The 26,400-nt window shown below is 32.7% G+C and overlaps 13 protein-coding genes across 13 annotated transcripts, besides 3 other annotated features; 8 read left to right on the top strand and 5 right to left on the bottom strand.

Annotated features, from left to right (window-relative positions):
- Positions 1–2,761: part of a mobile genetic element that runs on past the window's edge.
- Positions 244–828, top strand: TVAGG3_0976560 (uncharacterized protein; the record flags this gene model as incomplete). The annotated part of the gene is made up of 1 exon (XM_001317245.1): positions 244–828. The coding sequence occupies one exon, from the start codon at positions 244–246 to the stop codon at positions 826–828; it is 585 nt and encodes a 194-aa protein (XP_001317280.1).
- On the bottom strand, positions 833–1,075 carry TVAGG3_0976550 (serine threonine-protein phosphatase family; the record flags this gene model as incomplete). The annotated part of the gene is made up of 1 exon (XM_001317244.2): positions 833–1,075. One exon carries the CDS (start codon positions 1,073–1,075, stop codon positions 833–835), a length of 243 nt encoding a protein of 80 aa, XP_001317279.2.
- On the bottom strand, positions 1,094–1,456 carry TVAGG3_0976540 (uncharacterized protein; the record flags this gene model as incomplete). Its single annotated transcript, XM_001317243.1, has 1 exon — positions 1,094–1,456. The coding sequence occupies one exon, from the start codon at positions 1,454–1,456 to the stop codon at positions 1,094–1,096; it is 363 nt and encodes a 120-aa protein (XP_001317278.1).
- TVAGG3_0976530 (phage tail repeat-like family) lies at positions 1,596–2,414 on the bottom strand (the record flags this gene model as incomplete). The annotated part of the gene is made up of 1 exon (XM_051253860.1): positions 1,596–2,414. The coding sequence occupies one exon, from the start codon at positions 2,412–2,414 to the stop codon at positions 1,596–1,598; it is 819 nt and encodes a 272-aa protein (XP_051079434.1).
- Positions 2,762–3,640: 879 nt separating the features above from the next.
- On the top strand, positions 3,641–4,822 carry TVAGG3_0976510 (phosphoprotein phosphatase protein; the record flags this gene model as incomplete). Its single annotated transcript, XM_001317242.2, has 1 exon — positions 3,641–4,822. The coding sequence occupies one exon, from the start codon at positions 3,641–3,643 to the stop codon at positions 4,820–4,822; it is 1,182 nt and encodes a 393-aa protein (XP_001317277.1).
- A 417-nt stretch (positions 4,823–5,239) lies between these two features.
- Positions 5,240–6,281: a mobile genetic element.
- Positions 6,282–6,450: 169 nt separating this feature from the next.
- Positions 6,451–8,243, top strand: TVAGG3_0976490 (regulation of choline O-acetyltransferase protein; the record flags this gene model as incomplete). The annotated part of the gene is made up of 1 exon (XM_001317241.2): positions 6,451–8,223. The coding sequence occupies one exon, from the start codon at positions 6,451–6,453 to the stop codon at positions 8,221–8,223; it is 1,773 nt and encodes a 590-aa protein (XP_001317276.1).
- A 463-nt stretch (positions 8,244–8,706) lies between these two features.
- TVAGG3_0976480 (protein kinase a regulatory subunit binding) lies at positions 8,707–10,440 on the top strand (the record flags this gene model as incomplete). The annotated part of the gene is made up of 1 exon (XM_001317240.2): positions 8,707–10,032. One exon carries the CDS (start codon positions 8,707–8,709, stop codon positions 10,030–10,032), a length of 1,326 nt encoding a protein of 441 aa, XP_001317275.1.
- Positions 10,441–11,981: 1,541 nt separating this feature from the next.
- Positions 11,982–14,168, top strand: TVAGG3_0976470 (protein kinase a regulatory subunit binding; the record flags this gene model as incomplete). The annotated part of the gene is made up of 1 exon (XM_001317239.1): positions 11,982–14,168. One exon carries the CDS (start codon positions 11,982–11,984, stop codon positions 14,166–14,168), a length of 2,187 nt encoding a protein of 728 aa, XP_001317274.1.
- Positions 14,169–14,854: 686 nt separating this feature from the next.
- Positions 14,855–16,093, bottom strand: TVAGG3_0976460 (uncharacterized protein; the record flags this gene model as incomplete). The annotated part of the gene is made up of 1 exon (XM_001317238.1): positions 14,855–16,093. One exon carries the CDS (start codon positions 16,091–16,093, stop codon positions 14,855–14,857), a length of 1,239 nt encoding a protein of 412 aa, XP_001317273.1.
- Positions 16,094–16,487: 394 nt separating this feature from the next.
- Positions 16,488–18,176, top strand: TVAGG3_0976450 (protein kinase a regulatory subunit binding; the record flags this gene model as incomplete). The annotated part of the gene is made up of 1 exon (XM_001317237.1): positions 16,488–18,176. One exon carries the CDS (start codon positions 16,488–16,490, stop codon positions 18,174–18,176), a length of 1,689 nt encoding a protein of 562 aa, XP_001317272.1.
- A 716-nt stretch (positions 18,177–18,892) lies between these two features.
- Positions 18,893–20,196: a mobile genetic element.
- On the bottom strand, positions 18,973–20,100 carry TVAGG3_0976440 (Mariner transposase; the record flags this gene model as incomplete). The annotated part of the gene is made up of 1 exon (XM_051253859.1): positions 18,973–20,100. One exon carries the CDS (start codon positions 20,098–20,100, stop codon positions 18,973–18,975), a length of 1,128 nt encoding a protein of 375 aa, XP_051079433.1.
- Positions 20,197–20,740: 544 nt separating the features above from the next.
- TVAGG3_0976420 (protein kinase a regulatory subunit binding) lies at positions 20,741–22,489 on the top strand (the record flags this gene model as incomplete). Its single annotated transcript, XM_001317236.1, has 1 exon — positions 20,741–22,489. One exon carries the CDS (start codon positions 20,741–20,743, stop codon positions 22,487–22,489), a length of 1,749 nt encoding a protein of 582 aa, XP_001317271.1.
- A 756-nt stretch (positions 22,490–23,245) lies between these two features.
- TVAGG3_0976410 (DNA annealing helicase and endonuclease ZRANB3 family) lies at positions 23,246–26,199 on the top strand (the record flags this gene model as incomplete). Its single annotated transcript, XM_001317235.1, has 1 exon — positions 23,246–25,960. One exon carries the CDS (start codon positions 23,246–23,248, stop codon positions 25,958–25,960), a length of 2,715 nt encoding a protein of 904 aa, XP_001317270.1.
- Positions 26,200–26,400: the final 201 nt, after the last annotated feature.

The raw sequence follows: 26,400 nt of genomic DNA, 5'->3' as shown, positions 1-26,400 counted from the left end.
AATTCAAGAGTTGCTACAACTAAACCATTAGATGAACTTTTTACTAATGTCGGTCAAAAGTTTGAGACAGAGACCGTAAAGCATGAAGGCTATCGTTTTGACTACCCATTAAGATGGTTAAGAGACCCATCTGTCACAAAAGCTATTGGCTTTCGTAGAATGAAGTTTGTGTCTGTAGAAGATAAAAGTTTTCCATTTATTGTAAGGTTTCATATAGATTATATATCTGAAGGGAAACGAAAAATGTGGGAAGAAATTGAGCTAATACAAGTTGACCTTTCATCTTCTCTACAGACTGCGTTAAAAAATATAGAAGATAAAATAAATTCATGTTATGCAAAATATGCTGATGAATATGCAAATACCGAGAGCACACTTTATGTGAGAATTGTATATGACAAACAAAATTCACAAGTGTCATTTCAAATCTACGAAGACAATCCAAAGAAAGACGAACAAATATATACAGAATTCACTGCAATGTCATGGTATTATTTGCAAAGAATGTTAAATCAGAAAGTCGAACTTCCTTTAGCAAATATTTACAGTCGATATGCAAGAGATGAACCATATTTATTTAAAGATGTTTTCGACCCAGCTGCTATTATTGTTCATGCTTCATTTTCTGGCGCCCAAAACTCTTTCTTATGCTTGGCAAATGACTTTTACGAAAAACCTACAAAGTTATACGAACCACCAAGTGGAAGTATTTCAGACTTTCAAGTATGGTTTACTACAGATGGAAGAAAAAGAATAATTCCATTATACCATGCGTTTTACTTAGAACTTAGTTTCATATACAACTACTATCGAACGGTAAAAATATAATTTTTTAATACGGTTGAGGTGTTGGATTTGGTTGCCAACTAGACTGTGGTGCAGGTTCAGGCTGTTGTATAACAGGAGCTTGCTCTTCTGGTTCAGGGTCTTTAGGTATAATACCAACAAACTGACCTACCCTTTTACCAATATTTTTGACACCGTTCCAAATTCCTCTTCCTACGGTTTTTATTCCATTCCATATACCTCTTCCAACATTTCGAAAGAAGTTTCCAATACTACTGAAGAAACCCATTTTACTATATGTAAAAATCTAATGTCCGCCTAGTCTCTTACGTTTCCTGTTGAGTTCCATAGCATTTTTTAACTGGAGCTCATACATTCTATTTCTCCTCTGGTAGAAAACATATTCTGGGTCAACTCCTGTGTTCGCGTCATCTGCATAAAGTTGTTTATATCCCACTTCAGGGTTTGTATAAAACTCTTTCCATCTCATATTTGCATACCATGGTGGCAAACCTAACGCAGCGTCATTTGACATGGCAGTTTGCATTTGTACATCTGTTGGCACTTGACCATAGTTTGCCATTGCAGTTTGTATTCTGACTTCATTTGGAATATTCTCTGGGTTTGGTTGTCCAGGTTGCTGTGCATTCGCTAAGTTCTGTGCGTCCATTTAATATTAGATAAAAATATCTCTTACGAGTACATATACTGAACATTTGCAGGCATTGGTTCATCTTCATATTCTCTGTACTTTTCTGCCACGTCAAATAAATAAATGACACAATGGAAAAAACCTAAAACAAGTAGTCCTATTTCAAACCACATTTACTTACTAATAAAATTTCTTTGTTATGACACTTTCTCCGGTTTATAGGACCTCTCTCATATTCTATCTTGTCATATCTAAACTCATAGTCATGTATGTCCTCTAACCATCTCATAACGGTTTCCAAACCACTTTTATCGGATGTAAAGTAAAAGCATGGATGGTTATGTATAACGTCTAAAGTTTCTAAAGAGTCTCTCAAAGTCCAGTCTACTTGGTATTGAAAATCCCATGTGTTATAGAACGGCGGGTCCACTATAAAGAAAACATTTTCCTTGTCTTTATATTTTTCATACAACTCTGTCCAATGACATCTCACAAACTCTATACCCTCAATATATTTTTCTATGTCCTCTTTGAAAACATTTGTATAGTTAAGATATAAAACTTTTGACATAAGTGTTTCAATGTCATGAACTCTTATAGCACCACTATATAATAGTCTAGAAGATATACTATCCCAGTCAATATACTCTGCTTTTTTCAAAACCTCTCTGACAGTATTTTTCTTATCTAATGGTATACGTTCCATCTTACCTATAGGTATCTTTTCTTTCAACTCACTCAATATTTTGTTTGTGTCTGGTATATGTTTGAGACGGTTCATATAGTTGTCGAAGTCATTGCATATAATCTTTGAGTCAGGAAATACAGTATGGCACAAATGAGATATATAGAAACTTCCACCGAACAAATCTACAAATGTTAGACCATTCGGTAGTTTCTTAAGTTCTCTCAATAGAATATCTTTACATCTACTCTTATTTCCAAAGAAGGGTAACGGTGGTTTTGTAAAATTCATTTATATATAATAATAAAAATGTTTTTTCCTGAAAAGTGACAGAAAAGTGACAAAACATGAAAACATATATAATTTGTGAAAAGCGACACATTATATAATGTTTTCGACCCAGAAGACTAACAATTTTCCGAATAAAAACTTCATTTATACTAAACATCTTCGGGAAGCCCTCCGAATAAAAACTTCATTTATACTAAACATCTTCGGGGGCTAGAAGGCACGAAGTGCCTGGAAGCCATCCCCCAAGAAAAAAAACTTCATTATACTCATTCATCCTCAGGGCTAGAAGGCACGAAGTGCCTGGAAGCCCCACTACCTTTTTTTTTTTTTTTTTTTTTTTTTTTTTTTATTGATTGTAATAAACCTTACAACTCCGTTTAGAGTGGATTCAAATCTTTACCTTTGTTGCTTTTGGAAATTAATCAAATAAATTTAATATATAAATACAATGTTGAAGACGATTTGAACTACTATAATGCTTTTCATTGATATATTTGCAATGAATTCAAATTGATTATCGATAAATAAGGACTTGTTATATGATTCATAACAAGAACAAGCATGTTTAATTAATAGAGTTAATAGATGTTAAATCAGAAAGCAGATATTATAAATACAGGTCAATACTGCATCAAGTCATGATGAAATCAATTGAAAATTCATACTCGATATTGGCAAATATCATAATGATATAAGCAATGGACTGTAAATCTCAGTACTGTAATACTTTTCGGTAGAAAAGAGAATTTGAATGAATTATTCGATTTGACTACCCATGTAAAAAACTTTGATATTAATTTAGCTTGTCAATAAGTGGGTGAAAAGTATAAGTTTTTTTGTGAATCAGGAGGTTAGATTATATATATAATTGAATGTGATTTTTTTACTTTTATTTAGTTGAAAATTCTTGATTAAGAGGATATTTCTAGTATATTTTACAACCGCTAGTGTCAGAATTTATAGCTTTCTTCACAAAATCAGACCAGATTTTTTTGAGTCAAAAATGATGTAATTATATCTCAAAACGAATATAATACAATATTTTATTGGATGATTTTATTACAGTATTTTCAATAGGGGATTAACTTTTTGAAATGTGCTATAACTATAATGTATTATGATTTAATCATAAAACCATTTTATTATCACCATTGAAATAACAAATTGAAATTGTGAGGGCGATGGAAATTCAATCTGCTCACAAATCATTTTTTTTAACAAATCTCATGATAGCTCAATATGTTGTTAATGCTTATCAGACATTGATATCAGCAGCTAAAAACAATGATCCTAATCAACTTCCAATGGATATTCCAAAACTCAAAGCTGAAGATCTTAAAAATTTATTAAATGTTGCTCAGAATTTTTTCCAGTCTGAACCGATATTATTTCGCCTTAATGTAAATTGTATCATTGTAGGTGATTTGCACGGAAATTTAAGAGATCTACTTCGAATTTTCGCTTTCAATGGACTTCCACCTGAAAGAAAATACATCTTCCTTGGTGATTATGTTGATCGAGGAGAGTTTAGTATCGAAGTTATTACTCTATTATTCAGTTTGAAGATTCTTTTCCCAAATGATATCTATTTAATCCGTGGTAACCATGAATTTATGGAGATCAACTCAGTTTACGGATTCAAGGATCAGGTTCTAGCCGAATATGATGCTTACATGTATAAAGTATTCAATGATTGTTTTGCATATATCCCTCTCGCCTGCGTCTTAAACGAGACATTTTTCCTTGTTCATGGAGGATTGAGTCCATCTCTTTCCCATGTTGAAGAACTTGATGTAGTTCAGCGTCCAATTTACACACTTAACGAGCAGATGCTTCAAAAGTCGTTTATCGCCGATTTGCTCTGGAGTGATCCTGGCGATTCCAACGTCATGTACGTTAAGAATTACCGTGGCTATGGATATCTTTTCGGTCCAATGGCTGCATTATCTTTTCTACGTACAAATAACTTGAAGCGTATCATCAGATCGCATCAGTGTGTTAATGCAATCCAGAAGGCCCATGGAAATACTGTTATTACTGTATTTTCAACAAGTAATTATTCTAAGAAAGCCAAAAATACAAGTGGTATATTAGAAATTACTGGACAAGACGTTAACACATACATATATGATGCTCAAGACCAGTTTAAGAAATCTGATGCAAGTTACAGAATTATTGAAGCTGTTGAAAGGTCTCCTCTCTGTTTCTGCAACAAGTTCAATTCTGTTATTCAGCCAAAAGCTCGCAAGCGAAGGGCTACAGTTGATGAAATGCAAAAATCCGAAAATCGCAAATCTATTACACCACAGTCTTCTCTTCCAAGATTAATATGTACTCCTACAAAAGGTGAGCGTTTATCAATGAATTATAGCTCAGGAATCCAGTCAATTTTATTGAATTCCATGTAATTATTATCTGTTTGTTAATAAACATGCGATAACTTATATATTCAACACCATTACCTTTTTTGTTGAACAATGATTTATTCTATTAAGTGATGTAAGTTGATAACTATAATTTTTTGATAAATCATACAACATATTAGAGTAACAGTCAATATGCATTCATAATACAGTGTATTACCCATGATTTGTATTTATAATATGAAGCAATTCATGAATAATTGAAGATTCATGAAAAATTGAATATTTTATAGGCAAACCTAAGATGAATAGGCATATATTGGAATGGGATGATTTAATTATACACTCCTCATTTCATGATTCAAATAATTAAATGATAAAATAGATACTTCAACTAATAAGCATTAGTTTTTATTGATAACAATCAAAACACAAGGTCGTTCTGCAAAGAATTGCCATTAAGGGTGCACACGAGAGGATCATGTAAACTTCAGAATTTAGAACCTTATTTTTAGGCATTATCTTGGCTACCTATTTAGGCTCGAAAAGCAAAAAATATCAAAAAATACAACTTGAGTCCATTATGACCCTTTCATGGAGGTAGTTTTTATCCGCTAGTATTTTCCCTTTGAATCTCTTTACAATTCGAAATCAAATTCAAAACTCAGTAGAAGAAAGGAAGAATCGACTTACTACGGTTGTAATACGAATAAATACATATATTTAATTATTTTTATTTACATAATAATTGTTTGAAGCTCATATTCCAACAAATTTTTAAATAAAAACATTAAAATTTTGAAAATGTTCATATATTTTAATAGGGTTTTGGCACTTTATTGAGGAATTACTACATACATAGTTGAACTGAACTTGATATTTTGAAATTTAAATTATTTATCAAAATTAAAATTTAACTTGAAATTTATAATTATTTAGTCATATTTTGCATAATTCTAAGTAGATTTTGTAAAAAATCAAGAAAGAAAAATTTTCACGTGCTTTATTTTTCCTTTTTTATAATAATACATATTATTATATAATTAACATATTCATAATGTTTCACCCTTTCAAAAATATAATCCTCCTCCTCTCAAATAAACGTACATACGGGTGGCCTCTTTTTTCAAAAAATTAAAATTTGAAATTTTGGGCTCAAATATTAGAGATTTTTTCAACCTTCAACGATATATGTTGTCTATATCAGACCTCCTTTCTTTTTGATACTTAACATTGTTCCTAAATCTTAGCCGTTAAGGCTGTTCTGAAAATATTTTTTTTTTCGAAAAAATTCGAAAAAAATTCTTAAAATTCAAAAATCCCTTAATTCCTGAGGATTTTGGAAAAAAGTTTTTACATGAACATGTGTATATTATATGAAGTATATTGATAAGGTAAAAATCAAATTTTATTGCATATTCATCGAGAAAATAAACTAATGAATCCCTCAAAATTGAGAGGGTAATCCTCCTCCTCTCAAATAAACGTACATACGGGTGCACCCTTAACATATCGGAAATATAAAATAAATTTATTCCATTGAAATTTTATGAGGTGTCACATTTTATTTTATTATTTTAAAGAAAATCCCATATAACATATTTGCAGATCACTTTATCTCAAAATAATTTTATTTGAAATTTGAAAGTATTCAATATAATTTTAATTATATAATGCTAATTTCATTAATATCCTTTGCTTCATCAGGAAATTTTAAATCAATATCGAATCAAGCAGATTATAGCTTGAAGAGACAATCTTTAGAAGAAGATTTATCTTCAATATCATTTCAAAAAATCAGAATTCAAACTGACTACTCATTCTTAACAAAAGAAAATGACGGATATACATGCAGAGGTACCAACCAGACAATAAAATGGAAGTATGAACAAGCTTGCCAAGAGCATGATATCATTACAGAAGTGAAGGAAGAAGTAATACGCGGAACCTTTGCTCATGTTCTCGGTTTTGTTGAAGACCTAGTTAAAGTACGTCCAGTTGAGGATCCATTTACACTTCAGAACAAATTCACATCTTTGAATACAAAGACAAGTATCTACAGCACGGATCTCCATATAACTGTTGTTGCAAGGCCATACCCTACAACAAATCAAATCAGTACCTCTGTTTCTCTTCAAAAAGATAAATATCTTAGACCACTCCAAGGAATTATATATATTAACCCATATTATATTCCAGATCAAATACAATCTGATCAAACAGATAAGCAAGAGTTCTTTATTTCCTTACTCCATGATATGCTTCATATTTTAGGCATTTCAGTGGATTCGTATAAAGATTATCATCCGATCAATTCTCTTACCACTCATAAAACAATTCTTTGCAACTTAACTGTTGGAGGAATGAAGAGGACTTTCTTATCAACTCCATTTGCACATATCTTTGCAAAGAACATGTATGGAGTTGATTCATTCTCAGGTGATGATGGATCAAAATGCGTATCAGGCATAGAATTAGAGAATAACGTATTTTATAATGATGCCGAATTAGAATATGTCAGTCACAGGGTTTATTTCACAGAAATCATGACAAATTCTTTATTTAGGAACATTGGATCAGTACTTCGCCTTACTGAAGTTACATTATCCATTTTGGCAGATTCTGGATTTTATGAGGTCAATTATAGAAAGGGTAAACCATTATTATGGGGTAATCCAAAGTCAATTGATGGTGTTTCAATACCAGATTTCGCTTTAGGATCGCCTTTGAAGACATTCCCAGAAGGATATCTTGCCAAAGATGGATATTCTATCTATCCAAGCTTTGACTACAAATACTATGGAACAACATTAACAGAAGAAGCTCCAAAATGTCCTTCCGAAACAGAAGAAGATTATTGCAAGCATAAAGATTTCTACAATCCAATGAATGAGACAAAAATTGGACACCAAGTTTTCGATTACATGCCTCTCATTCTCCCAGAGAAAATATGCCCTCGCGGTACTGCTGCTCTTAATGGATCTCGTCAACATTGCTATCCATACAAATGCACAGACTACGAAAAGGTTGAATTCATCCTTGCAGGAAAAGATGAAAACAGTGATAAAGAGTTGGTTTTGGAGTGCAATAAATCAAACATATATGAAAAAGTCACATATAATTACTATGATCAATCATATAAGTCAATAATTTCAGTATCATTTATTTGCCCATACGCAGCTCGCTTCTGCAGAAGTATGGAACTTCATGATTCTAATTTCGAAACGGATCCTTTAGTTTTGAAGAGCAAAAAGACAAGCATTTCACTCGGTAAGATTCAGAAGATTATTATAACTATATCTGTTATTGCAATTGTCATGGCTTTAGCTGGTGTCTTCGTATTCTGGCTTATCAAGAAATTCAAAAAGGACGGAAGCAACGCTATATTTGTAGCAGGTCATGCAGAGTTGGATGAAAAGCAAGCTGCTATGCTCGAAGACTTTTAACGAATAAAAATTATAATAATAAATATGTTTTTCGATCAAAACACATAACAGTTCATATGGACTAAGTTGATTAATCAATAAATTCCTTATATCTATTTTGCGCTTATTGGGTAGTTGGCTTGTATAGCTGCACATTTATACTCTCCTTAAATCATTCTCGAAATTTGAGAACAGTAATCCTTATGATTAAGAATTTTATGGCGTGATGAATCTTAGGTAAATTTCATCTTCGTTGGTTGCTCTATTTGAGCATTAATTTGTGTTTGCATTGCATGATATTCGACATTCTATTGCATATTTTGCAAAATCTTGCTTCAATGGTTAACCAATCTTATATCTCGAACAAAAATTTTGCAAAGTCCAAATATTATATACCTATCTGCCTACCAAATATTTGCATTACAACCACATTGGTTAAAAAACTCCTTCTGAGAAATTCCATGGAGAAAATTTGGATTCCTCTATAAATTATAAGTTTATGATATGTTTATTTATCTAGTATTTCTTGTATTTGAAGCATCATACAATTTTTCATATACTGGGAGTGCCCAAACAAAAGCACTTGATCCTGGATTCTATAAATTTGAAGTTTGGGGTGCGCAGGGTGGTGGATCTTTAAACTCTCACTCTGGCATAGGAGGAAAAGGAGGTTATTCTGTTGGGTATTTAAACTTAAATGAAGTAACAACAGTCTATATCCAAGTTGGAGGTGTTGGAAAAAGAAAAGAAAATGGATTGGCAGAAGGTGGATACAATGGAGGTGGATGTGCGTGGGCAGGTGGTTCAAGTTATCCAGCACATGGTGGTGGAGGTGGAACAGACATCAGAATCAACGAAGATAATATTTATTCACGTGTAATTGTTGCAGGAGGCGGTGGAGGTGGTGGAGAAGATCGAGAAACAGGAGGTTTTGGAGGTGGTCTAACTGGAGGTGGAAATTCAGCTGGAAATTATGATCCAGGTACTCAAACTTCATCATCAAATGGAGGTGCTTTCTTTCAAGGAGCACATACTGCATGGGATGGAGGTTGTGGAGGTGGAGGTTGGTACGGTGGAGGTACTGCTGATGGCTCTCAAATGAAACCAACGTCAGGTTCTGAAGGTGATTCTAATGGAGGTAGTGGAGGTAGCGGTTATGTTTACACAGAATCAACAGCAAAAAACTATCCAAATGGATGCAAACTAACATCGAAATACTACTTGAAGGATGCATCTACAACTGGTGGAGATCAATCTATTCTAGAACCAGATGGAACAAAATCAACAGGACATTCAGGAAATGGATTTGCAAGAATTACTTTAATTGATACAGATCTTAATTTATTATCATCTGGAAATGATTATATTGTTTCGGGATTTAGTAATAGATGTGTCAATGTTGTTGAAATAAAATCAGTAGCAGATGGAAAGAATGTTGTTTCCATTGCAAATAATGCATTTAAAAATCAAAGTTGTATCGAAGAAGTAAAATTACCAGAAACAATCAGAGAAATTGGTTCTAATGCATTTGAGAATTGCATCAATCTTGTTAAAGTTTCATTTATTACTTCTTCATCACTTACTACAATAGGAAGTTCGGCATTTAAAAGATGTTCTAAACTTAATTCATTTGGTGATTTATCTAAAGTTACAACAATCGGTGAATATTCTTTCCAATGGTGCCTAGCTTTGAGCTCTTTATGTAATTTATCTCATATTACATCTATTCGCGACTATTGTTTTCAATGGTGTTCATCTTTAAATTCATTAGGTGATTTATCAAAAGTTACTTCCGTTGGTGATTGTTGTTTTCAAGGATGTGGAGTTTGAAATCAAATTGGAGATAAATTTCTAGATTTACAAGCAATTGGAAAATCTGCTTTTGAGCGCTCTCAAATTGAAACAATAAATCTAACGCACTGTACAAAAATAACTTCTTTTCCTTCAAATGCTTTCAAAGAATGTTTCTCGCTAAGATCTGTTTATTTCCCAACTTATTTAACTTCTATTGGATCTCATTGTTTTTATATGTGTACCTCATTAAAGTATGTAGACCTCCCCTTTCATTTGGATTCCATTGATGAGTATTCCTTCAGCCATTGTTCTTCACTTCTTTACGCCAACATTCCCAAAACTGTTTCTTCTATTAAACCATATACATTTTCTGATTCTGGAATGGAAGCAGTAAAATTCAGAAGAACAGTTACTATCAGTGGAAATGCCTTCTATAACTGTTCCAACCTTACAAGTGTTACATTATCTGATAGTTCTGTTGTTATGCCTGATGCATTTGCACTCTGTCCAAATATAACTAAGATTTTCTTGTTTGAGTTTGTTACATTACACGAAAATTCCTTTGGTTCCATCACTCCTTCTGTTTTTTATCTCGGATTAATCCATTTTTGTCCTGACGAAAGCAAATATGAATTGAGTAAGTTTAATTTAAATATTGTAAATGTACAAAATAATTATGAGTATGATGATTATGCCGGTATTAATGTTTATCGTATGGAAGTCAGTGATTTGCGATGTGGTCGATTTCCATCACTTGCATATAGTTTAATTGAATCTCTTAAGAAATTCACATCTCTTAGTGCATTCCAAGTTATTGTTTAATTCATTCATCATTTGATATTATATATAAGAAATAATTTAATAAGATATAATAGATATAATAAGATATTATATAAGATGATATTCAATATGAATGGTTATCAATCATTCATCAACTGCTTTAGTTATTTGTGATATTTCACTCTTTTATCTTTTTTTCTATTTTAGAACTGAAGCAAAACGAAAGAAAGAAACAGAAAAGAAAAAAGAAATGATAGATTGATTATAGAGTTTTGTTCGTTTGTTTGTAATAATAAAATATGTATATAAGGTCGCCAAATTGTATTAATGTGCGGAAATTAAAAACCGCGTTTGAGTACTTTCTCAGAGTCTGTTCGTCAGAAAGTATACATTTGTAAACTTTCTGACAATAAAAAATTTTTGGTCCTTTCAAAGTATTTTGCATCGTCAAAAAGTATACATCGAAACTCTCAATTTTCTCACAAACGGCGGTTTTTTAAAAATGCTCAATTTTTCATCGACCATATATATATATGTTCAAACCCAAAATTTCTTCAATCATAATCTTGAATATGAATCCAATATTGAGGAAGACAAATGTCCCCAAATTGGAGTGTTCAAATTATCTGATGTTATTTGAGATAATTTGAGTAACTTTTGAACATGGAATGTTTGGAAAGGAAATCATCATTTTTTGTATGAGAGGAAACCAGATGTGCGAAAAGTTGCCAATTCCGCCATTAGTTTCTCCAGTATTATTTATCATCGAATTCAAAATTTTGATCAGAAGTTTATTCTTTTGACATCATTTGAATGGAAAATGATCGTGCGTTTCAATTGCTTTTTTTATCTTAACTTGGTATTTGTTAGATTGAAATCACTATATTTTTGTGCAGATATTGATGTGATAGTTCTTCATCATGCAAAGAAGATAAGTTCAAAGATATCTTTATTTTTATGTTGGAGCGAACTTAGAACGTCTGTCTTTTATTCATACAAAACATCATCACATTTAATTCTTCAAAATTAACAATATATCACGTGAAGAATAATTTATGAATATAATATTATTAATTATTTAACTTGAATTTATAATTTATGCTACTTTCAAGCATCCATGATATCACCATGTGCATTCAGATTTGTTATTAGATAGCGTTTTCTCGAGGATATAAGAATTCTCCTTATTCGTATGAGTATATGATATGTTTGTTTATCTAGTATTTCTTGTATTTGAAGTAATATATGATTTTTCATTTACTGGGAGTTCCCAGACAAAAACTCTCGAACCTGGATTCTATAAATTCGAAGTTTGGGGTGCTCAGGGTGGTGGATCTATGCCTGGCAACTCTAACTCTGGTCCAGGAAGTAAAGGAGGCTATTCTGTCGGTTATATAACATTAACTGAGACTACAACAGTCTATATTCAAGTTGGCGGTGTTGGAAAATCTGTATCCTCTGGAAGAGCAGAAGGTGGATACAATGGAGGTGGATATGCTTGGGCAAGTAGTTGGGATGATCCAGCACATGGTGGTGGAGGTGGAACAGACATCAGAATCAACGAAGATAACATTTATGCGCGTGTAATTGTGGCAGGAGGCGGTGGAGCTGGTGGCGAAGATAGTGAATATGGAGGTTTTGGTGGTGGCCTAACTGGAGGCGGAAATGCACATGGAGATTACCATCCAGGTGGTCAAACTTCATCATCATATGGAGGTGCTTTCTTTCAAGGGGCACACACCAGAAATGATGGAGGCGGTGGAGGGGGAGGTTGGTACGGTGGAGGTACTCTCGATGGCTCTCAATCAATTCCAACGTCAAATTCCGGAGAAGATACTAATGGAGGTAGTGGAGGTAGCGGTTATGTTTACACAGAATCAACAGCAAAAAGCTATCCAAGTGGATGCAAACTAACATCGAAATACTACTTGACAAATGCATCTACAATTGGTGGAAATCAACAAATTACAGAACCAGATGGAACAATATCAACCGGACATTCAGGAAACGGGACTGCAAGAATTACTTTAGTTTATCTTGGTTTAAGTTATTATTTATTCCAAAATGAATGGGCAGTTGTTGGATTTCTCGACAACTGTTTAAGTATTATTGAACCAGAATCCACAATCTTTGAACAGAATGTTGTTTCTATTGCAAATAATGCATTCAAAGATCAAAGTTGTATCACAGAAGTAAAATTGCCAGATACGATTAGAGAAATTGGTTCGAGTGCATTTGAGAATTGCATAACTCTTGTTAATGTTTCATTTATTACATCTTCCTCACTTATATCAATTGGAGATTCAGCATTTAAAGGCTGCTCTAAACTTAATTCATTTGGTGATTTGTCAAAAGCTACAACAATCGGAAATTATTGTTTTCAAGGATGTACTTCACTAAATTCATTTGGTAATTTATCTAAAGTTACAACAATTGGAGATTATTGTTTCCAAGGGTGCACATCTTTGCAATCAATAGGCGATTTAACCAATTTGGCATCGATTGGTACATTTTGTTTCCAAGGATGTACTTCACTGAATTCATTTGGTGATCTATCTAAAGTTTCTTCTATTGGTGATTATTGTTTCCAAGGAGCTGGAACTTTGAATCAAATCGGAGATAGATTCCTAGATTTACAAACAATTGGCAAATCTGCATTTAAGAGTTCCGGCATTGAAACAATCAATCTCTCTCATTGTTTACAATTAACATCTTTTTCATCAGATATATTCAGAGAATGTTTCAACCTTCAATCAGTGTTTTTGCCCATGTATCTCACGTCAATTGCTCCTCACTGTTTTTATTACTGTATCTCATTGAAATACGTTGACCTCCCCTTTAAAATCACTTCCCTTGGCGAGCATTCCTTTAGCTATTGTCGCTCCCTTGTCTTTGTAAACATTCCTGGAACTGTTCCTTCTATCAATCCATATACGTTTTCCAACTCTGGAATTGAATCTGTAAGATTTAGAGCCACAATTACAATAAACGGAAATGCGTTTTGTAACTGTTCCAACTTAACCAGTGTTACTTTATTTGAGAATTCCGTTATAAAGCCTCAAGCATTTGCCCTTTGTCCAAATATCTCCAAGATATTCTTGTCTGAACTCGTCACCCTTCATAATAACTCTTTTGATAATATTTCCCCTTCTGTTTTTTATCTCGGGTTAATCCACGTTTGTCCTGAACAAAGCAAATTTGAATTGAGAAAGTTTAATTTAAATTCAGTTAATGTTCGAAAAAGGTATGAGTATGATGATTATGCAGGTATTAAAGTATATAGGATGGAAGTTGAAGATTTACACTGTGGTCGATTTCCATCACTTGCATATAGTTTAATTGAATCTCTTAAGAAATTTACATCTCTCAGTGCATTCCAAGTTATTGTTTAATTCATTCATCATTTGATATTATATATAAGAAATAATTTAATAAGATATAATAGATATAATAAGATATGAGATAAGATACATAAGATATATAATATAGCAGATATGAGTTGTTTTCAATCAATCATCAACTGCTTTAGTTATTTGTGATATTTTGCTCTTTTATCTTTTTTCTATTTTAGAACTGAAGCAAAAAGATAGAAATCAAAAAAGAAATTATAGATTTGTTATAGAGTTTTGTTTGTTTGTAATAATAAAATATACATGCTAAGTAATTTTTACTATGTTTTTTCCTAGCAATCACTCTAATCATCTGAACAAATTTGAATTATTATCTTGAATCTGAACCAATGTTAACCAAGTTTCTATTCATTAAGGAAAAGAACATTTATATTGAGGCGACGAAGGAAATGTCTTGCGCCCTTCAATAAATTGCTGGCTCATAGAATTTGCTATATTTTTATTGATTGAAATAAGAAAATTCTATGTTCTTGATTCTTTAATCAGTTGATTTGTGTACAAGTTACTCTCAGGAAGCTAGATGATTAATGTCATGATTAAAATTGCAAAATACTACTGCTGAATTATAATTTTCAAGAATTCTCGCACATTTTAATGAAAATCCAAAAATTATTCTAAATATGAATAAAATAAACAAAATATTTATAAACCAAACAAGATATGAAATTTTATTTGCGTAATTTCCTCTCTTCGTCAAGTAAACTCTCATGAAGCATAGATAACTGTGAAAGAGAAAGATTTCCGTGTGTAGTTTCAAAATCTCCTTGGATGTGATTAGTAATTCCTATCAGTTTATTGACTTTCTTGCCTAATTTAGAATATTGATCTGATTTTTCAAAATTTTCGTCTGTTTGTGATAATGAGTCGGAATTATTCTCATATTTATATGATCGATGATGAACCTTTGATATATTTGTGATCTTTTGTGGTTTTGTGGTAAGAATAATCAAATCACTTGAAGACTCAGTGCTGGATGATTCAGGATATGGAATTCTCTTTGTTCTTTTAATGTCTGTTTTACTTGTATTATTTGTATGATATTTTGAACGTTTTTCCATGAGTTCATCAAATTCTGCTTCTGTTCTTTGTTTTTCATGGGAAGATTTAAATGATTTAGTATGTTTTGTTGATTTATCTACAGGTCTCGAGATATTGATTGCTTCTGATGATGATTCGCTTTCTGAAATTTGATTTTGAATTTGAATCGATTTTGTTTTTGGTTCATAGACTTCTGGCTGAATGGATTCTGTATAATGGAGATGTTTCGTTTCTCTGAGTAGTTTCTTTTGAGTTTTCTTTTGTAATTCAACTAAATCTGCAATTTGTTGTATTTTTTGATCGATTTGAGTTTCTTTCTTGGAATCAACTGATTCTGATATCTTGCGAACCTCGTTCTTATATCGATTAACTTCTTCGTATAGGAAATCGTACTTTTGTTGTAATTTTGCGAGTTGAATCTTTTTATTTTTGTTTTTTGCAAGAAGCTCAAGATATTGCGGACTTTGTGTTGGATTTTGTACAAGATTAACAAGTTGTTGAACAATATTAACGATGAAATTTTTCTGATCTAATTTATCTGAAGGTATTTCTGTAGTTTTTATTGTGCTTGAAGCTATTTTAGATATTGTAAGACAGATTTCCATTAAATCGTCTTCTTTTGGATATATTTTTGTAGAATCTTCTTCGTTTTTACTATTATTAGTAAGTTCATGCAATAACTGATCATATTTTTGAATACTTATATCTTCAATCTTCGTTAATTGATCATTTGTATGGTTAATTTTGGAGTTTTCGTTGTCAGGTTCTTCTTCGTTAAATTCATATGAATCTGAAAGACCAATGTTATGAAGAGATATGTTTTTATTTGACAAATCGAGATCTAAGTCAACAGAATTATCTTCTTCCATTCTTTTGATATTAATAAACGTATTTTAATAATATTTATTGTTGTTTAAAAATAATTCAAGTATACTCGTGAACAAACAATTATTGATTAATTGATTGATGAATCCTTTGAGAGCTGTAAAATTAATTTTCCTTCCCTCAGGGGAGGAACTGTCCAACGCATCCTACTAAATGTTTTATTTTTGAACTGGCATCTGGTTTTCAGTTCGGACTAATACTAAATATACCTTTGTTGTGATTTTATCTAAAATATTGAGAAATTCTTTAACATTCAGATGTTTTGCAACAAAACGACTTGAAAATTCTTATAATTCGTCTATACATTCAAACTATTTTCCATTAAGCATACAATTTCTTGGAATAAAGATTTCCTTATTTATTTAAGGGGTTTATGATATGTTTGTTTATCTAGAATTTCTTGTAATTGAAGCGATATTTGATTTTTCATATACTGGTAGTTCCCAGACTAAATCTCTTGAAATTGGATACTATAAATTAGAAGTTTGGGGTGCACAGGGTGGTGGATCTTTAAACTCTCAATCTGGTGTAGGAGGAAAAGGAGGTTATTCTGTTGGTTATTTAACGCTATCTGAGGCCACAACAGTCTATATACAAGTTGGAGGTGTTGGAAAAGGAGTAGCATCTGGATTGGCAGAAGGTGGATACAATGGAGGTGGATGTGCTTGGGGAACTGATTCAAATGATCCAGCACATGGTGGTGGAGGTGGCACAGACATCAGAATCAAGGAAGATAGCATTTATTCGCGTGTAATTGTTGCAGGAGGTGGTGGACAAGATGCCCAAACAGGAGGTTTTGGAGGTGGTCTAACTGGAAGTGGAAGTTATCCTGGTACTCAAACTTCATCATCATATGGAGGTGATTTCTTTCAAGGAGCACATACTGCACGTGATGGAGGTGGTGGCGGTGGAGGTACTGTTGCTGGCTCTCAAACAAAACCAACAGGAAATAATGAAGGTGATACTAATGGAGGTAGTGGAGGTAGCGGTTATGTTTACACAGAATCAACAGCAAAAGACTATCCAAGTGAATGCAAACTAACATCGAAATACTGCTTGACAAATGCATCTACAACTGGTGGAAATCAACAAATCACAGAACCAAGCGGAACAAAATCAACCGGACATTCAGGAAATGGATTTGCAAGAATTACTTTATTTGATGGCTTTGTTTACTCTCAAAATGAAAATGAATGGATTGTTTCAGGTTTTAGCAATAATTGCATCAATAATGTCGAAATCAAGTCAACTGTGTTTGGAAGTAATGTTATTTCCATTGGAGAAAATGTATTTAGAGGTCAAAATTGTATAGAAAAAGTGACAATTTCAGAAACTATCAGAGAAATTGGTTCAAACGCATTTGAAAGCTGTGTAAATCTTGTGACTGTCTCATTCCCTTATCCATCATCGCTCATTTCAATTGGAAATTCGGCATTCGAACACGGCAAAATTCAAATTATGAATATTTCGCATTGTTTAAATTTGATTTCATTTGATGATTGTGTGTTCAAAGATTGTTATAATCTCCAGTACATTTACTTTCCACCATCTCTTAAAACAATTGGTAGTTCTTGTTTTGAAAATTGTATTTCATTGAAGTACATAGATCTCCCATACAAAATTCGGTCAATTGGTGATTCGTGTTTTCTGAGTTGTTATTCCCTTAGATATGTCAACATTCCTCCCACAGTTTCTGCAGTATTACAGTATACATTTGCTCATACTCCATTAGAAGTAGTCCGATTCAGAGCAAAGACTACAATATACGGAAATGCTTTCTATAACTGTTCCAACCTTACAAGTGTTACATTATCTGATAGTTCCGAAATTATGCCTGATGCATTCTCTCTCTATCCAAATATAACTAAGATTTTCTTGTCCGAACTTGTTACATTACACGAAAATTCATTTAGTTCTATCACTCCTTCTGTTTTTTATCTTGGATTAATCAATATTTGTCCAGACCAAAGTCGAATTGAGTTGAGTAAGTTTAATTTAAATATAGTTAATGTTCAAAATAATTATGAATATGATGATTATGCCGGTATTAATGTATATCGTATGTAAGTCAGTGATTTACGATGTGGTCGATTTCCATCACTCCTTCTGTTTTTTATCTCGGATTAATCCATTTTTGTCCTGACGAAAGCAAATATGAATTGAGTAAGTTTAATTTAAATATAGTTAATGTTCAAAATAATTATGAGTATGATGATTATGCCGGTATTAATGTTTATCGTATGGAAGTCAGTGATTTGCGATGTGGTCGATTTCCATCACTTGCATATAGTTTAATTGAATCTCTTAAGAAATTCACATCTCTTAGTGCATTCCAAGTAATTGTTTAATTCATTCATCATTTGATATTATATATAATAGAAATAATATAATAGATATAATAAGATATCAGATATGAGATATGAGATATATAATGCAATAGAATATAGATTATAAAGCAACTTTAAAGAACTGTTTGAGATTTAACTCTTTTATCTTTTTTCTATTTGAGAACTGAAGCAAAAAAAATATAGATTTATTATAGAGTTTTGTTTGTTTGTAATAAAATTATTCATGCGAAGTAATTTTTGTTATGCTTTTGTAACAATCACTCTAATTTTGAGAGCTTGTGTGATGGAAATTATCAATGATTTGGGAAGAATATCTTATTGCATTAATCTTAAAATCATATTCTTAGCTTGTAATTATTTAGTTCCCTCAAATTTTGAGATATAGACGAAAAATATGATTTCAAATTTACTTATATTTAAGCTATTGTGAAACTATAGGGTGTCCAAAGGTGTGTTTAGCACAAACCTGAATACTGCGAATAGAAATAAACAAGTTACATATATATAAAGTTTATTTAAATATAATCACCATTGGATTCAATCACGCGTTCGCAGCGATCGATCCAGGCTTGAAAGACACGCTTTAAATCATCATGAGAAAATTGCTCAAATTGCTCTCTTACAAAATTTTCAAGATCATCTGGACTCGCGAATTCGCGTCCTTCAGCTCTCTTTTTTAGCGTGCCGAATAAATAAAAGTCAGAGGGTGCAATATCAGGTGAATAAATTGGGTTTGGAACAACTTTGACATTGTTTTCCACCAAGTAATTCATTACCTTATGACTTTTGTGAACTCTTGAATTATCAAAATGAATTGCAAACTTTTGTTTTTGTTGTTTGGATTTCTCAAACTCATCAGAATTGATAATTTGAGTAAGAACATTGTCAATTAGATACTGAGCATTCATCGTATTAGGTTTTTGAAGAATATCAATTGCGATGATGCCATTCACGCCCCAAAAAACCGACAACATCATCATTGGTGTGTCAATTTTTTTCTTCGGGAATGTTTGCGGATTTTCATCCTTCGGGATCCACATGATTTTGGCTTCTGTTGCATATTGAAACCAAGACTCGTCCCCTGTTACTAAAAAGCGAAACTTCTTGGATTGATACGCACCCAATATAGAGAGGAGCTCTTTCGAAGATTGGACTCTAGATTTTTTTTGAACTGAATTAAGGTTGTGCGGAACCCAACGTGTATACACTAGTTTGTAGTTCAAATAATTGTGCAGATAATAACTGACTGTTGTACGTGGTATCTTTGTCATCTCCTCTATCCTTCTGAGTGATGCTCTTGGGTCTTCATCTAGCGCTTGAAGAATTGCTTTGATTTTTCTTTGATCCGGCGATTTTTTGTCAATTTTTATGATGGGCGCCTTTTTGTTCATGAAGTGATACATCCTAACATGATACGTTACAGTGGAATAGCTAGGAGCATCCATACCGAAGCATTTTACCAATGTCTCGTAGATTTTTTTACAGTCTTTGCATTTTTTTGCAAGAGCGAAGATGTTTTCTTTATGATTCATTAAAAAAATGAAAAAAATCCCGCCAAAATTTCCCGCGAAACCGCCTCTTGTCTCAAAATTCATTTTATATTCCGGCATGGCGCCAAAATACAACATACTCATCATATACATATATTCATATTTTTTATTATATATTTATAATCAGCATATATCTCCTTTAATAATCTCATATAGAGCGCTGTGCTAAACGCACCTTTGGACACCCTATAGTATTCAGTTATATTGGCATTCTTTTATTGCCACATAGTCATAATGCCGAATAGCGTTAGCATTTTTAGATGGTTGATATTTGATATAATTCAAATGCAGATTATCAAATTTACAATTCTCAGACATACGATTATTTTTGATTCAAATGCCGTTCGGCATTAAAAGCAAAAATAATCATATACCTGAGAATTACACTTTTCCGATATTTTTGGGTCGCTTCGCGCCCCTGACAAAACGTCGGAAAAGTGTAAATTTTATATACGTTACAAAGATATACCCCCTTATAAAAATGGGGTTCAGAGCTCCCTAAAGGATGTATTAAAGTTTTGTATTATTGATATGCCTGAGTTTTTATCCATTTTGAATGAAAGTCATCACTAACTCGCGTTACAAATTAATCTAATAATATTAGTCTGATATATGAGAACTTTGCAACTCTAAAGTACTAATTTCACGTCTTTACTAACAAAAAAATATTTAAAGTCTGCTAATTATGTGATTCATCTGTCTTATAAGCCAAATTTTTTCATAAGTTTATGATATGTTTGTTTATCTAGTATTTCTAGTATTTGAAGTATTTATTGATTTTTCATATACTGGGAGTTCCCAGACAAAAACACTTGAGCCTGGATACTATAGATTAGAAGTTTGGGGTGCACAGGGTGCTGGATCTCCATACTATGATCCTAGTAGAGGAGGAAAAGGAGGTTATGCGGTTGGCTATTTAACATTAACTGAGGCCACAACAGTCTATATCCAAGTTGGGGGTGCTGGAAAAAGAAATGAAACTGGATTGGCAGAAGGTGGATACAATGGAGGTGGGTGTGCTTGGGGAACTAGTTCAAACTATCCTGGAAATGGTGGAGGAGGTGGAACAGACATCAGAATCAACGAAGATAACATATATGCACGTGTAATTGTTGCAGGAGGCGGTGGAGGTGCTGGAGAAAAAGACGAAACAGGACTATATGGAGGCGGTCTAAAAGGAGGTGAATATTTTTATTCTTACGGTGGTGCTCAAACTTCATCATCAGGCGGAGGTGCTTTCTTTCAAGCAGCGCACACAGGTAGATGTGGAGGTGGTGCAGGGGGAGGTTGGTACGGTGGAGGTGCAGGGGGAGGCTCTCAATCAAAGCCAACATCTGGTTCTACTACTTATGCTCATGGTGCTGGAGGTAGCAGTTATTTTTACACAGAATCATCAGCAAAAAACTATCCAAATGGATGTATGCTAACACCGAAATACTACTTGACAAATACATCTACAACTGAAGGATGTTACTCCATAACAGAACCAGATGGATCCAGAACAATCGGGCATTCAGGAAATGGATATGCCCGAATTACTATAATTTTTGTAGATTTGATTTATAATCAGCACGAAAATGAAGTAAGTATTGAAGGTTATGGTCGTAATTGTCTCAAAAATCTTAATATTAATTCAACTTTCGAAAGCCACACTGTTGTTTCCATTGAAAATAATGCATTTAGTGGTCAAAGTTGTATAGAAGAAATAACAATACCAGAAACTATCAGAGAAATTGGTTCTAATGCATTCGAGCGTTGTAATATGAAAATAATGAATATTTCTCACTGTTTAGATTTAACATCTTTACCTACCAATACATTCAAAGATTGTTCTTCACTTGAATTTATCTATTTGCCGCCATCTCTTACCTCAATTGGTAGTCAATGTTTTTTAAATTGTACCTCATTGAAATATATAGATCTCCCCTACAAAGTAACTTCCATTGGTGATTTCTGTTTTTATGGTTGTAATTCCCTTAAGCATGTCAACATTCCTGATACAGTGTCACTAATATTACAGTATACATTTGCACATACTCCATTAGAAGCAGTCAGATTCAGAGCAAAGACTACTATATACGGAAATGCCTTCTGTAACTGTTCCAACCTTACAAGTGTTGCATTATTTGATTATTCAGTTGTTATGCCTGATGCATTTGCCCTCTGTCCAAATATAACTAAGATTTTCTTGTCCGAATATGTCACTCTCCACCATAGTTCCTTTAACTCCATTACTCCTTCTGTTTTTTATCTTGGATTAATCAATATTTGTCCAGACCAAAGTCGAATTGAGTTGAGTAAGTTTAATTTAAATATAGTTAATGTTCAAAATAATTATGAATATGATGATTATGCCGGTATTAATGTATATCGTATGGAAGTCAGTGATTTGCGATGTGGTCGATTTCCATCACTTGCATATAGTTTAATTGAATCTCTTAAGAAATTCACATCTCTTAGTGCATTCCAAGTAATTGTTTAATTCATTCATCATTTGATATTATATATAATAGAAATAATATAATAGATATAATAAGATATTAGATATTAGTTGTTTTCAATCATTCATCAACTGCTTTAGTTATTTGCGATATTTCACTCTTTTTTAGAACTGAAGCAAAAGAAAAGAAAAAAGAAAATATAGATTTATTATAGAGTTTTGTTTGTTTGTAATAATAAAAATATACATGTTAAATAAAATTTTCCTATGTTTTCCATGGATTTTGCCCAAGTTAAGATATAAATAATCTTTAAAGTGGAATACATTCTGAGTCAGTCATATTTTGATTGACTGAAAAGAAGGAATATCTGCATATTCACTGTCTAATTTTAGATTTTATAATGGAATCCATTTTGCTTGAAAATAGGAAAAATCTTTTGGTTGCAATAGTGTCTTATTTGGATTCATGTGATTAATTGCTGAATTTTATATACCATGATATGATTTCATCGGACGTTTAAAAAATATTTTACAATAATCTTTCCGTATAAATATTGGTTTTATCAGAAAAATTCAATAGATTTCGGATGAAATTTTAAATATTTGAATTAGTAAATCATGTTAGATTTTACTTTAGACAATTCAAATGCATCATTTGAACGCTGAAACATCAATAAAATCGAAATTATCCTTTTGGTATTTTTTCAAGAACATCGATTGTGAACTCAATACATTTAAATATTATAAGGAACCAGTTAGTAAAGCTGATTTTCATATTTGAAATTTCTAAATTTTTATATGTCAATACAAAGTATTTATGATACACCTATTCTGAATTTTTTGCAACCATTCCATCAAATAGATACTACTGTATGGTCATTAAACCAGTCTAATATACAAGAATCTCTTGAAAAGCTTAATAAACTCCAAGAATACAAAAATTACATCAAACTTACATTAGAAAACGCTTTTTTCAACAGAATATTCTTCAAATTTAGATTAAGATCGATGTTTCATTCGATGCGAGAGCTATTCAAGATCAATATCCAAACAAATTCTCAAGCTGATGCTTTTACTGATATTTTCATCGATGACGATATCGAACAATACAAAAATACGAATAGCATAGCAGATAACCACATAAACAGAGCCGCTGAAGCAGGTGCTGTCAATATTTTTACTTTTTTAAAACTTAATCAGCTTCCAATTACGAAAGAAACAGCAAACTCTGCTGTGAAAGGTGGCAACATTGATATTGTCACCACTATCTTTCATTATAATCAATCATTACTCGAAAATACGCATCATAATGCAATCATCACGCATCATAACGATATTCTTGAATTTTTATTCAAAGTATACAACTGGACGTACAATACCGATCCAGATTTTCTTTTATTGTCCTCAAATATCGAAATTTTTAATTATTTCATTTATATCGAAAAAGACATGCGAAAAGAGATCAAAAACTGCTTCAGATTTGCAGAAACAATCAAATGCGATCAGTTCCTCTACTTTTTACAAGAATATCAAAGAAATGATCCAAATTTTTTTTGGGATCAAGTCAAATTTCAAACAGAATTCAAACCAATTGAAATTACGAACAGTTCTCAAAATTCTGAAGATTTTTCGAAAAATAATTTTTCTCAAAATGAAAATTCCCAAGAACAGACTTATCTAACGTCCAGATCATCATCTCAAGATAGTAGATGCGGATACAGTCAATCACAAGGTGAAAAAATCACTGCTCCTACTGTAAATATAAATATCAAAAATAATATCCCGAAAAACACGACGCCTCTAGCGGAAGTAAGGAGTACATCTATAGATAACATCAAGAACATCACTGCCAGCCCTCAGCAGCCCCATAAAAAGACGATGTATAAAATTTGGACGGAATTAATCGACAGCGAGAATGTTTCGTACACTCATACCCATTGCAAAGACATTCTCGACATATATAAGAGGAATGGAGGCGTAATGGAAGTGAATTCGAAGAACAGACCGTACTGGAAAATAAATATTCGGAATTACTTAACAGTAAAGAGCGCTTTGACCAGCGCATACAATACTTTCACTGCTGTATTAGACGGAATACCCGATTTCGTGATCAAAGCCTTAAGTAATTTCAGACCCACAAAAATACCAATGAATTTGTTTCAAAATCTGCCTAAACGACTCTCAGAGAAGCTTCTACCGCATCAAAAAGAGTCAATACAGTATGTTGCATCCCGAAATTATCGAGCATTGATAGCAGATGAAATGGGATTAGGCAAAACTCTTCAAGCAGTTGCAATTGCGAGCTTATTCGGGTTCCCGAGTAAAAGGATTCTTGTCATGTGTCCAATCAACCTCGTAGAAGCCTGGACAGACACCTTTTCCGAGTGGACAAATATTTCCCCTTCAAGAATCAATATCATGACAAAAAGTGCCAACTTCCCCGATAATCCACTTACGATAGCGACATATCCTGTTGTACAGAAATCAGATGGAATATTCCAAAACAGGAATTTCGATATGGTAATTGCAGACGAATGCCACGAATTCTCAAATCAAGGCACAAAATTACACAAACAAGTGACGCCATTGATATCACAAGCCAAGGCAGCACTTCTTCTCAGTGGTACACCATCGATGAACCGTCCATCGGAGCTGTTTACCGCATTAAATTTGCTTCGACCGGATGTCTTTCGTAGTTTCTACGAATACTCAGAGAGATATTGTCACGGAGGCTACAACGAAGCTGGTAATTATCAGGCGAATGGTTCTTCCCATACTGATGAGTTGAAAATTTTGATGGAGACTTTGCTGATGATAAGAAGGCAAAAAGAAGATGTTCTTTCGGATCTTCCACCTAAGAATAGGGAACATATCATGCTTTTGTACACTCCGAGCAATAAAATGACAGAAATGGTCGAATTAATCAGAAAACAGAAGATCGGTATCAAAAAAGGACTCCAAACATTTAGGTCCGCGCAGAGAGGCTTAGTTTGGGAGTGCTTCACCCTGACATCCGAAGAGAAAGTCGAGCCAGTCCTTCATTGGATGACTTCCCAAAAATTTAGGGATATTTTGTTTTGTCAAAACCGAAAAATTTTATTTTTCGCACATCACACTGTAATGTTGAAGGGGATTTCGGAGTGGCTCACGTTTAGAAACATTGACCACATACTAATTAATGGAGAAACATCGATGAAAAATCGAAAAATTTTGTTGGATAAATTCAAAAGCGAACCTGAATGCAAAATTGCTGTTCTAGGTATAGAAACTATATCTGCTGGTGTTACTCTAGTTGAAGCTTCCGTTGTTGTGTTTGCTGAGCTGATGTACGTCCCAGCAACTCATTTGCAAGCAGAAGACAGAGTCCACAGAATTGGACAGACACAACCAGTCGATATCTACTACTTGCACGCTCCTGGAAGTGTCGATGACAGGGTCTGGGAGATACTGGAAAGGAAGTTGGAGGTGCTCGGATCTGTCATCACTTCGAATACTCTATCTTTGAAATCATAAATTGTTTGTTTGTATCTTTTTATTAATTTATGTAATTTTTTTACAAATCTTAATGGACAAAGATATTTGAAATACATCTTCAATAGAGTATACATTTGTAGATTGAATAGATGATTAATAACTAGATATTCGTCTATTATTAATTGCATCTATAATATCGAATCTTTGCTATGGAATGACCAAATTGGATGAAGAATTCTCGATCAAACAAAATCAATTGAGTTGAATTTCAAGGCTTTATATTTATCGGTTCATATTTTTCCATTACACTATGTATTTCTAGAAAGGAATGAGTTGAGTATTGATTTTGAAATTTGACATCTTTCGACGAAATAATGTAAAAATTCATTTCATTTTTGAAAATGTTTCCATTACAATATGATTATTTTCGATTTTCACTATTTCTTAATATCTTACACTTTTGTTGTCTTATATAATCC

Source organism: Trichomonas vaginalis, chromosome I, assembly GCF_026262505.1.
Source record: "Trichomonas vaginalis G3 chromosome I, whole genome shotgun sequence".
NCBI lineage: Eukaryota > Parabasalia > Trichomonadida > Trichomonadidae > Trichomonas > Trichomonas vaginalis.
The sequence above is the reverse complement of the archived record's forward strand: the minus strand, read 5'-3'. Positions and strand labels throughout refer to the sequence as shown.